This window comes from Lepidochelys olivacea (genome assembly GCF_965140295.1).
Source record: "Lepidochelys olivacea isolate rLepOli2 genome assembly, chromosome: 2".
NCBI classification, from domain to species: Eukaryota; Metazoa; Chordata; order Testudines; family Cheloniidae; genus Lepidochelys; species Lepidochelys olivacea.
Genome location: NC_140412.1, coordinates 34,972,461 through 34,985,508, shown reverse-complemented (window position 1 = coordinate 34,985,508; position 13,048 = coordinate 34,972,461). Strand labels below are relative to the sequence as shown.

Below are 13,048 nucleotides of genomic sequence, written 5' to 3'. Positions count from 1 at the left end.
GTCTCCCAGCTTCAGCCCCGCGCTGCTCCCAGCTTCAGCTCTTTGTCAGCAAATTCAAGTCATCGTCCTCCATGCACTTCTTGTTCCTTTATTCTCGTTGTCATTCTCTGTATTCCTGCCTAAATGTTTTATTTTCTGCCACCCTCTGGGCACAGTCGCCTCTATAGAGAAACCCTTTCTTAATGAAAGTTAATGGCAAAAATTCTATTGACTCTAGTGGGTGCAGGAGTGAGGCTTACTGATTAGTATTCCATTTAATCCTCAATCCTACTGTAACCTGCTGTACAGTATATATTACATATCTACCTCTGTCTGATCCCCACAGGATATGAATCAGTTAAAACTGAGCTACAGACCTGGTCCTTTAGCTTGAGCTGGAGAGGCTTGTGATTTTTTTTTTAAAGCTGTGGAGGTCCCTGATGGGGACCAAGAAGGTAGTAGTGACTAAAGTAGGGGCTGGGAATGACCACATGAGGAGCTCAGCACCTCACAGGCCTTAAGCCAGGCAATTATACTTCTTGGGCCTTATCCAGAGCTCATTTAAGTCCGCTGAAAGACATCTGCTGACCTCAGTTGTCTATGGGTCAGACTCCAAATATTTTCTTGTAAGTTCTGCAAAACCCTTATCTTCTGAAGAGATTTGCTGATATGCTGTATTACTAGCTGCCAAAGTGACAATAGTCAAATCTGTTGTCTATTGATCTTTCCAAGACACTAAAAGATGTACGAAGTGTGACTTCCAACCTGGAGAAGCGTGTCAGATTTCCAACTGACTCGGCCAAGGGAGGAGGATCACTTTGCAACAGATGTTGGAACCCCATGCAGTTTTTTTCAAGGCAATTGTATTACACTTATGAGTGTTTTGATGTATGATTGCATTCTGTTCTACAGGGTGGGTTACCATAGCCCCTTCAGGTACAAAAAACAGAGGTTAAAGTGAGTTACTAAGATAGTAAACAGCTCAGAGAGTTACCACCCTGTTGGGTGGTTTGCATATAATTACTCAAACTGGGTTTTCCAGAGACCAAGAGGCAAAAAACGAACTTGAGGATATATACATGGGGAGTTTAAACATACTAGTGGCCTTTATTTTGAGTGAGAAAATGGACATGACATTTTGTCCAAGGAGAGGCCCCAATCCTGAAGTGTTGGAATGACTTTGCGTTCTAGACCACATAAGTCTGATGCCCAATTTCTGGTATGTTTGAGTAAGTGTGTAGAAAGTTTTTGGTTTTTATAATGATTTCTCTGTAATGCTTTTGTCCTTAAAATAATGTACTCTGTGTGGTAACTTGTAACTGTTGGCAATATACTGTTCATAGCCCCCAGAGAGAGAGCAGTTCAAAGGGGCTGGCCTTAAGCCATACTGACTTGCTGGAGATATTAGTGTATGGCAGGGGGCTGTGAAGCCTTATAACACCTGATGAGAAGGGTAAGTGACAGTGACAGCTGGAAGAACAAGGAGTACTTGTGGGACCTTAGAGACTAACAAATGTATTTGAGCATAAGCTTTCATGGGCTAAAGCCCACTTCTGTGCCACAAGTATTCCTCATTCTTTTTGCTGATATAGACTAACACAGCTACCACTCTGAAACCAGTGACAGCTGGGAGCCTGAAACCTTAAGTGGGTGCACTTGAGGGACCATGGAAACAGTTACCCTGAAACTGTGATACACTGTATTGTCCATAGACCCCCCAGGGTTCTAGCTTAAGTCTTGGCTGCCATAGGCTGCACACGGTGCTAATTCAGTCTGTAGATGAAGATTGTACTGTTTAGTAGGTTTCCACTCTTAGACATGGCCACTTTTGGAAAAAATGGCAGACATGAATCCTAATATAGCTGTATTGTCCCCTTAAAGATAGGATACTATGAACATTTTACTCCAGCATTTTTATTAGGTATTCCTGAATCCTCCAGAAGATGAGACAGAGTAAACAGATGATCCCATCATTAAATAAATGTCAATGGAACAACAGCTAGAGTCTACAAATTAGATCCTTTACACCATTAAATATATTTTTAAAAGGGTAAGTGGCTAGACAAGCTAGTTAATAACAAAGGGAAGGCTATTAAAAAGGGAAATCTCTGCAAAAAGACATTTTGTAATGTAGTCAGGAAATTTTGCATTACAGTATACTGGGCCAGCTGCTTCAGAAGGCTAATGACTAAACCTGGATATTCTTCATATTTTATGGAATTAATATAACTCCCATTCATTTATTATATCCTTTTGACTATTACAAAATAGGTCTTGTGGAAATGACTGAATTTCTCTCTTAATAGAAAAAATGACATTTGGAAAAAAGTTGAATTATGCCATTGTACAATGTGTGACAGTTTTGGAATAATTATAGATATGGGGTAATTACTAGAATGGCTAAAATACATGTAGGTATCATTTTGTTTGGTTAAAACCAGAAAACATGAAACGTAACAATTTGGTCTCAGATGAGTCTGCTATTGGCTGTTTTCTGAAGTTTCTGTGGAGCAAAACACTTCAAAAATCCAACACTTGCCTTGTCATAATAGCTAATGCATCTGCTTCTGTGCTTGACCTCTCCTACTTTGCATACTAGAATTTTCTCCTCTTGGGCCTAATACTTGTTTCAGAGTAGCAGCCGTGTTAGTCTGTAATCTCAAAAAGAAAAGGAGGACTTGTGGCACCTTAGAAACTAATAAATTTATTTGAGCATAAGCTTTCGTGAGCTACAGCTCACTTCATTGGATTCATCCAATGAAGTGAGCTGTAGCTCATGAAAGTTTATGCTCAAATAAATTTGTTAGTCTCTAAGGTGCCACAAGTCCTCCTTTTCTTTTTTCTAATACTTGTGTTGCTCCACTCTAATCAGTCCACACCAAAATTACCTTCTGTTTCTTCAACCTCCTAGGCTTATTTGCTGTCTAGAACCTCTGTTCTGCATCAGTCATTCTGTTATCTAGTTCCTGGATTTTAGTTCATCAGTTTTAGCTGACTCTTATCCAGGGAGGAGAAAGAACTCTAATACTGAAGTGCAGTGTTCAGGTGCTCCAGTAAATATCTGACTGCAGCTCAGGAGGGGTAAAGAGAAAGTAGCATGTGATCTGCCTTTTCCTGAATGGTGCCATGTGGTGTTTCATCTCTCCTGTTTTTTCCTATCAAATTATTTTCAACTTCTGCACTCCTCTACAACTGCGAGGCATATTTCATCTGTAGCATTAGCAGAGGAGGTGCATAGAAATCTGGCATTGGGGAGCTTAAGCAACTTACAATTAGTTCTGCCAGTGTGAAGCTCTGCTTTCTATACTTTGATTTCATTAAGCTATATTTGCTTGAGGGACAACCAATAAAAATTGCCAAATGACCTGTTGGTTCCTTTTTTATAATAATTGAACAATATCTGACTTTCAGGATCTTCTTCTGAACGGATTGAGTTGAGCCTGTAAACAGTCTATTAAAGCTTCTCTAGGCTTTAACATCCTCACTTTCCTTCTTATACCCTGAGATGTCAGGCTGTCTGTCCAAAGTAACATCAGTTTCTTCATCTTTAAGAAACCATATGCTCTGTTCTTACACATCCTGATTTCATGCCTTCTGTCCCTACAAGTCCGTCTTGATTTTTGGCAGAAGGGGAATAAATATTTAATAGGCTCTTTAGTCTAGCAGAGGAAGGTATAACACATTCTAATGGCTGGAAGTTGAAGCTAGACAAATTCAGACTGGAAATATGGTGTAAAGTTTTAAGTGAGGGTAATTAACCATTGGTACAAATTACCAACGGTTGTGATGTATTCTCCATCACTTACAATTTTAAAATCAATATTTTGTTTCTAAAATTCTAGGAATTATTTTGGGGAAGTTCTATGGCTTGTGTTATACAGGAGGTCAGATTAGATGATCACAGTGGTCCCTTCTTGAAATCTATGAATGTTTGTCTGTCTCAGAATGAATACTCCAGGAAGCCCGATTGTGTCTTGCAGGGGACAGAATGAAGCTGCCATAGTGAACTGTATGTTAAAATGAAGATCATGTAACAAATTAATAAAATACAATTACAGTGTAAGAAGGTTTAAATTAATTGGCTTACAAACATAATCCTAATAAGCAATGTTAGATCCTTGGAAACTGTTAAAAGTAGCTGCTGTAAAGGACTGTTGACAGATGAAATGTTCACCAAAATCAAATGCATCAAATATAAATAACTTACAAAGAGAGTCCTATAGTATTTCTATTTCAGATAGCAAAGGAGCTCTGTGGCAAAAATAGTTCTTGATAATAGAAGGCAAAAATTACAAAAAAATAAAAATTAGAATGAACGTGTATACTTCCCCGTGGCCATAATCTTGGCAGGTCTAGTTATTTATGCTAAGAAGGTGAATTATTTATTCATTCTTACTACAGGACTGACATTTGGAACAACAACAGATGGTATTTCTCCTGGTTTATTTCAAAGTATGACAATTTCTGTTGATGTATTTAGTCATAGTTCGCGTAAATCAGAATTTACCTTTTATTATTGTATTTCCTTTGTCTCCATTTGCAAAGTACTTAATTTTATTGATGTGTTAATTTTCACATGGTTTAGTTGCTTAATTATTTAAAGAACCATTACAGTAGAGTCACCAGAATATCTCTAAGAAACCTCGCTTGCCAAGGTAAAACTTTTTTTATGTGAGAGGGAGAGTAATTTCATTGCAAATATAAGTAAATTTGGTGGTAGGCTTTATAAATAAGTAAATCAGGCAAGAAGGATGCGTCTTTTAATTCTGAAATCTAAACATTACTGATTCAAAGAGTTTAAGTATAATCTCACAACTTCATTTTCACTTAATAGAAATAATATATTATTTTCAGTTTAAACCATATATCTGTGTAGATAATTCATAGAATTTTTTTTTAAGGCCAAGAGGGACCACTAAATCATTTACTTTGATCTCCTGTATATCACAGGCCAATAAATGTCACCCACTTACTGCTCTGTTGAGCCCAATAACTTGTGTCTGGCTAAAACATAACTTGTGTTTGGCTAAAGCACATCTTCCAGAAAGGCATACTGTATGTCTATATAAACATTCTAAACTTACTGTATGGCAATTTACAACTTACTTTGTTTCTGACTTCTTTACATTATCGTATGGTACTCAAGAACTTGGGTGCAACTTCAGATGCCATTGAACCTGGAGATCTTTGAATTCCAACACACTGGTATTCTATTTGCTACCTGCTTACTATCTATTTGCCACTGGTGGTTTGCATAGTTCAGACCAAGTGAGAAGTAGCTCTGGAGAAATTAGCCTATTACGATTGGAAGGGAAAGTGAAGTCTTTCATATGTCAGAGGCACTTAAAAAAAAAAACTTTCTGTATTATATCTCAACATAGCTATAAGTCCTTTCAATATGTCATTGATTGAGAGAGGCAAGATCTCCTTCCAAGCAGGTGATTGGAGAAAAAGCACTGAGAACCACAAGGTGTCACTGGTCCGTGATTGAGGCTCGTAGGTGCTGCAACAGTGCAAACAAGAATAGCTTCTATTTTTACTATTGTTTTAAGTTTATCTGGAGGATTTTATTGGGGGTCTTTTTGGTCGATCTTGGTCTTGCTCTTTCATTTTGACTTTTCTCATTCCTATAGTTTTGGAACTCCTGGTGGTGATGCTGGGTGTTTCAGATTGGGTTTTTCTAAGAACCAGAAAATGTTTCTTGCCCACTCCTAATTTGGTTACAGGTTTAATTCCACCACATTACAAACTACACTGAACTTGAAAATACAGTAGAAGCTTTGTTATCATCATGTTGGGGGAATATGGGTGTGCTGGTATGTCAAGAATTTTGGTTAACTAAGAGGGAGGCCGTTTGGGTGCAAGAGGGGGCTCAAGGCTGGGGGTGGGGGCATGGGAGGAGGTGCGGAGCGCAGACTGTGGGAGGGAGTTTGGATGGGGAAGGGGGTTCGGAGCAGGGGATTGGAGTTTGGGAGGGGTTTTGAGGTGCCAGATCCGGGCGGTGCCCACCTTGGGCGGCTCCCCGCAAGTGGTGACGTGTCTGTGCTACTCTTAGGCAGAGGCGCAGCTAGGCGGTTTTGCGTGCTGCCCCCGCCTGCAAGTGCTGCCCCCCCCGCAGCTCACGTTGGCCATGGGTCCCCAGCCAATGGTAGCTGCGGAGCCAGTGATTGGGGCAGGGCAGAGGCAGCTAACAGAGCCCCCCCCCCCCCCCGGCCATTCCTTTGGCTAGGAGCAGCAGGGACATGTCACCACTTGCAGGGAGCCTCCCGAGGTGAGCGCTGCCCGGATCAGACACCCTGAAACCCCTCCTGCATCCCAACCCACTGCCCCAAGCTCCCTCCAAGAGCCCGTGCCCTATACCCAAAATATTGGTTTCTAGAGCTTTCTGGTTGGTAAAGTGCCAGATAACACAGCTTTTACTGTGCATTGGGTAAAATAATCAAAAATTCCTATGCCCCATTTTCATAAGTGGAGGTTGTGTGATTTAACTGGGTGCAGAAATACTCAACAATGTACGGGGCCTGCCCTCAGTATAATAAAATTATGACTTTAAAGTCATATGACTGTTACATCTGACTGCATGTACAATATTTTTATTTTATATGTTGTGTGTATTTTTATTCATGTTTTATACACTTTACATATTTGCATGGGTAAGGTGCTTATGAGGAGGGCCATTTTGTATTGTTAATGAAACAATGGGACGAGGACTGTAAGCTAAATATAATAATAATTTAATTGTGTACCTAGCATGATATTGACTCCACTGGACAATTGTTGGGAAATATGAATGAAACTGGGCTTTATTCTAGTCCCTTTGACACTCCACTTATTGCTTCCTTTCTAACCAGGCTGTTTTTAGAGATAATATGAGTAAATAATCAATTGCTAAGTCAGGCTTTCATCCACTTCTGAATTTCACCATAAGCATGATACTTAACCATATATGCCACATCAGTCTTTTAATGCAGCACTGTGTCAAAAACTGGCTTGAAGTGCAAGTACATTTTATCCATTGTCTCATCCCTATCAACTCATTTTCATTTTTTAAAAGACATTAATATGAGGGTATGTCTATACTGCAATGTAACCCCAGGTTTAGTGGGACTCAACTCAGCTGATTCTGGGTTAGAGAACCCAGGGCTTGAGCATCTACACTGATTGTTAATCCTATGTTAAGAATTTCCTAACATGGTCTCGAATCTGGGCCTCTGGAGTACACGCTGCAGCATGCAAACCCGAGTCAAACCAGCCATATCCCAGGCTCTCTAGCACCCTCCTGTTGCATTGTGGGAAAACTTGACTCTGCACTCTGCACATTACAGGAAATTAAAACAGCCCACCAATGCAACACCAAGCAGTCTTTTCTGTTTGTGTGCACCCAGTTACTGGAGCCAGTAACATGGCAGAGGCAACTTTTGAAAACCTCTTGCTTGTGCTTTTACTCCTGTGTCAGGAAATGGGCAGAGCTTCCATGATGCACTGTTGAACATTTCGGTGGCATTTTCTGACCCGCCAAAGGCACCTGACACTGCAGGGCAAGAATTGGGCTCCTCAGCCACTTAAAAACTCAGCTATGAACCCCCTTGGCAGACATCATCCTCGCATTGAAGGATAGCCGAAGAAGCTATATGTATTGAAGAATAGTGTTTGCATACTAATTCCTAATTGTCCCCGATCATTTGTTTACTTCTGTTATTTTAAATACACATTGAATATAATTTGATGCAATGACACAATAAACTTTGTTGATGAAATAAAAAAGCTTCATTTATAAACATGTATTTGAAAAGAACAATATTCACCCATTGGCAGGCAGGCCAGCTGCAGTTACCACACCAGTACACCTGTAACAACAGAATCTTAAAAAATATACATTTTTTTAAATGAATGAACAAGTGCACACAGTGAAGCCCTGTACATGACAGAAACCATCTACCATTGCATGTCTCCTGGCCCTCGTTCTCCTTTCCCTGTTTGCTGTGCACTTGGTGCTGGCATAGGGTGGTGGAGGCCTCCACAGGGGAGCTGGTTGGAATGGAGGGATGAATGGGGCAAGGTTGCCCTGCCAGCCAGTCCTGTCGGAGGCAGGGGGTTGGGGGAGTTGTATCTATACTGCGAAGCAGTAGGGCTCAAACCCTGGGTTCCAGCTTGATTTGGGATCAGACCATACGCCCGTGTAGGGTCCTAGGTCCGAGCCCAAGTCTGAAAGATTTGTGTGTAGATGAAAGTGGGGTTTGGGCTTAACCCTGAGTCTGAGCCCCATTCTTTTTAAAAAACCTGTATGTGTCAGTGATCAGCACTCATATGGTCTCATTAATCCACCCTGCTTTAGTTATGTCAGCAAATTCAAGTCATCGTCCTCCATGCACTTCTTGTTCCTTTATTCTCGTTGTCATTCTCTGTATTCCTGTCTAAATGTTTTATTTTCTGCCACCCTCTGGGCACAGTCGCCTCTATAGAGAAACCCTTTCTTAATGAAAAGGAGTCTCACTCTAGGCCAACTCCCTGTGTGGAAGCTTATTTTGATTTAGCTTAAACCTGTTCTTAAAGTGAGTTAAGCTAACTCAAAATAAATCTGGTTTTAATGGAAATAAGAGCTTCAGCCTTTTGCACTATATTGGTGTAAAAGTAACATATTTAATTAAATCAGTGCTACTCTGAGTAGACAACTGGAAGAAGAGGAAAAGGCTTACCCCTCAATATTCTACCCCTCTATATCCTCACTGGGCAGTTTGGTTAAAACTTGGAAAAAATTATCAAAATGTGGTGGGGTTTTTTTTTCTTCTATGCCTCTTGTGATAAACTATATTTACATAAGAAGTAGTAGTTTCCAAAAAAGGGAGGAAGCTGTGCTGCCAGGAAAGAGGAGCACAGAGGGAATGTTGCTTGCAAAGATGGGGTAGGTGCTATTTGAGAGGCAGTGTCCTACCCTCTTTGAATTTGCACTAATTTCTCACCCACCAGGGGAGAATGCCTCAGGTACTCAGCAGGTTTAAGCTTATGCAGCTTCCCCAAGTAGCATATCCTCTTCCTGAGAAATGACAATACCACATCATTTATAGCATTATTATGTATATCCCAGAGGCTCCAGGATAGGATTGGGGCCCTGTTGTGTTTAAGTGCTCTACAAACTCAAAGACAGCCCTAGGCCCTGCCATAAAGAGTTCACAATCTAATAAATACAGATAACTGCTCCTTCAAAAGTACCTAAGATTCCATTGACTTTCAGTAAAACTTAGGCTCCTAAATCATTTAGGCACTTTTGAAAATTTTACCTAAGGCTCATGAGTCCTGCTCACTCTGGTACTATTTAAGAATGAAAAAAATCCCAGGCCAATTTTTTAAAAATTTTATTTTAATGCATATCTAAAGGCAGGTGGCTGAATAGGGAATTAGGAGCCTAAGTGGTCTAATTTTCAGAAGTGCCAAGTAATGAATACCAGGGCACTTTTATTTAGGTGACTAAATAAGGAATTAGGCATGTGATTTGCTAAAGTGCCTAAAATATAGTCAGGTGCACGACACCCATTGATCTTCAACAAGAGCTGGTCACCAACTTCTTTGAAATTCCCAGACAAGGAGCTTAACTTCAGTCATGTGTTTTTTAAAAATCTCAATCCAGAACTCCAGGCACCCTGACACCACTCAGTGCCAGGGAGAGTGATTGCATAGGCAGAGAAATTGCACAGGTTGATTACATTTGTGCCGCTTGTCCAGGTGCCGTCTGCTGATTCTGTAAGCAAACAAGCATGAGAAAGTGGGGAAAGATCCCCTCCATCTTCCCCTTTGCAGCTTTAAAAGTGGGGTAGCCATGCTGACAAAACCAGATATGCTGCAAGAGCACTGGATAAATTGAGACAAACATGCCACTGCCCAAACCCAGCACAATGAAACATACAGTTTTAACAATCACTGCTTCCTCAGTTGGAGAGAACAAGACATTTTACCTGGAATGACTTGGAGTTGGTTGTACTAATGTGAAATACCCTCAAGCTTTGAAATTAGGATGGAGTTTATAGCTAAAACCTTCCCATCAGTCAAAAATAATTTAATCACCATTATTAAGATTGCTTATTGCTGAGCATCTTCTCATTGCTTTCTTTTACACAGAAAAATCAACCAAACCTAAAGTATAACTCTTTTGTAGGCTGTGTCTTTTTGCCATGAGCTGCAAACTTGAGGGGTGGGACTATTTTAGTACCATGAACGTCATTTTTCAGCATTTTCAGTTTTTATAAAAAAGGTTTTGTCTTTTATTGTTTAGAGATCAATCCTTGAAGTCCCTCCTCAGTTTGCTTAAGTAAGGTCCAATTAAGGAAGCAGTCATTGATATCAATGGCTGCTTTGCCTTGGGGAAGATTGGCTAAAAATCTCAGGTTTCGGATCTACATCAGCGTATATTTGGTTGCACATATTTGCTTATTTCTGTGACACTTCTGAATGGTCTCTTATGAGTTATGGTGAAAGATGTTTAATAGTAAAGACATTCTTCAGGACATTTACATCCATCTCCTAAATGTCTTAGTCTGAAAATGTCTCTCTTTTCTTTTTTTGACCAGATCAACTAGAACAGTCTAGTGCAGAACTCTCATAAATGTGAAGCAAACCATCCACCATTATGTTTGGCACTAAAAGGTCAGTTTCTGTATTCTCTTATGTTTTTCATCATTCAAAAAATGTATAGTGAATGTGACCATACTATAAAGCTTTATTTGTGGTAAATATAATATTATGCAAGGTACATAAACAGGATACATTACTGTTGTTGTTTTGTCTGTTTTTCTTTTCCCCTACTGTATAATCCCTTAGTTCTTTTTCATTCAAGGAGCAATATATAAACAGAATTATATTATTGCTACCCGGAAGCACTATGTGACACCTCTTACTTATCAAATAGAACATTATATTGGTATCAGAGTGCATCCATACAGAAAGAGAGATGCTGAAAATACCCAAAATGGAGTTATACATATCCCATTTTCATGAGTGAAAATATGCAAATGCTAGGTCCATAGTAATGGGCTTCTAAAGCTGCAATTTTGAGGATTTCCATTTCTCTCTGATTGTCTTTCTGGGTTGTGGGAAGTTAAAGCTTGTGCCAGATGAAATGATTCTACTAAGTGTAATATTTATGCCATGAATTATGCTACAGTTGGGCTGGGATTGATATTTGATTTATCAGTAACATAATTTAATCTGTAAACCACATGTTTCAAAGCATTTTATTTTTCTACTATGTTTTTATTTCTTCAGAGTTTTACAACAAAAGGCCAACAACAGGTTTCATCCATTTCAGCCGTCTAGTGGCCTTAGAATTTTATTCTGTTTACTCGCAGATTGTATCTTAAATATTACGTAAATGAAAAGTCCTGACACAGATTCCTTTCTGAAAGCCAGACTCTTCTGTGGTGTATCTGATGAGGTCAAGTACATGCCAAGAATGATGTGAGGTATTGTCAGACCTTGGGTACAAGAAGTTCTCACTGTCCATCTGTGAGATGCAGCTATTATGTAACATCTGTTTACTGTGTGTTGTATTATTCCCTACCTCAAACAGCTGTGCATCATATACAACAGCTAAATGGTTCACTATATTCTGGAAAGAAAGAGACAGAGTAGACCAACGGTTCTCAAACTGAGGGTTGGGACCCTTCAGGGGGTTGCAAGGTTATTACATGGGGGGGAGTCGTGAGCTGTCAGTCTCCACCATAAACCCCACTTTGCCTCCAGCATTTATAATGGTGTTAAATATATAAAAACGTGTTTTTAATTTATAAGGGGGGGGTCACACTCAGAGGCTTGCTATGTGAAAGGGGTCACCAAAAGTTTGAGAACCACTGGAATAGGCTCTCCTGGCATTCTGTAGATTCCTATGTATAAAGTGAGGAAATGCCTTTGACTAGATAGATAAAAAGGGTAAACGGTGTCATCAGATTGTGTTATTTTCAATAGATAGTGATCCCCCTGTTCAAATCTAGACAACTGTAATGTATTTAGGTCCAAATTTTCAAAAGTGGCCATTAATTCTGGATTCCCAAATTTTGGGTGCTCAGTTTAGAATACTCAGAGGTGCTGAACCTGCCAGCCTCCCAGGTTGACCCCCCCGCCCCCCAAAAAATCAGTGGGTACTTTTTTGAAAATTTCAGTCTTCATATTTAATAGTCTGCTTATGGAAAAATACTGTTTGCAAGGAAATGTTGTGTTACACAAAACAGTTAACTTACGGGAAAAGGAAATTAAAGGTTTGTTTTCCTCTAAAATGAAATCTGAATGAGTTCTAGTATTGTGGTGCTAATTATGATACAGAAGAGTAATATTTAACAAAATCACAGCACTTCGATTTAAAGCCTAAGCTCTCTCATCATCAAATTGTAAAAAGCTACCAAGTATATTGTAGCTGAACTCTTATTTCTACCTACTGCTGTGTTTTATGTGCAAGGTTTGTATTCAGTGAATCCTATCTATTTGAACTAATCCTGAGTGAATAATGAAATTGAAAAAAGCAGTTGTTCTATCAGAATAATTTTTTCAAATATGCAGCTTCTGACGAAGGAAAATATTTCCAAGATGCTTTATCACAAGCCTCATTGACAACAGGTACTGTCATTTTTAACAAAGATGTGAATTCCCCTTCACTTCAGTTTAATTTAAGAGCAGATCCCATGCCTTTAAATACTAAACTGTCACAATATCAGGGTTGGAAGGGACCTCACGAGGTCATCTAGTCCAACCCCCCGCTCAAACTGGGAGGAGTGGTAGATACGCTGGAGGGGAGGGATGGGATACAGAAGGACCTAGACAAATTGGAGGATTGGACCAAAAGAAATCTGATGAGGTTCAATAAGGATAAGTGCAGGGTCCTGCACTTAGGACGGAAGAACCCAATGCACAGCTACAGACTAGGGACCAAATGGCTAGGCAGCAGTTCTGCGGAAAAGGACCTAGGGGTGACAGTGGACGAGAAGCTGGATATGAATCAGCAGTGTGCCCTTGTTGCCAAGAAGGCCAATGGCATTTTGGGATGTATAAGTAGGGGCATAGCGAGCAGATCGAGGGACGTGATCGT

General features: G+C 39.9%; 1 protein-coding gene across 2 annotated transcripts in view; it reads left to right on the top strand.

Annotated features, from left to right (window-relative positions):
* OXR1 (oxidation resistance 1) overlaps positions 1 to 13,048 on the top strand; it is a 467,833-nt gene that overhangs the window by 42,689 nt on the left and 412,096 nt on the right. For both annotated transcript variants that reach the window (XM_084620223.1, XM_084620224.1), the window contains one exon: positions 10,542 to 10,617. In XM_084620223.1, the coding sequence (XP_084476349.1) occupies positions 10,601 to 10,617 (17 nt within the window). In that variant the 5' untranslated portion in view covers positions 10,542 to 10,600. The remainder of the gene's footprint in view (positions 1 to 10,541; positions 10,618 to 13,048) is intronic.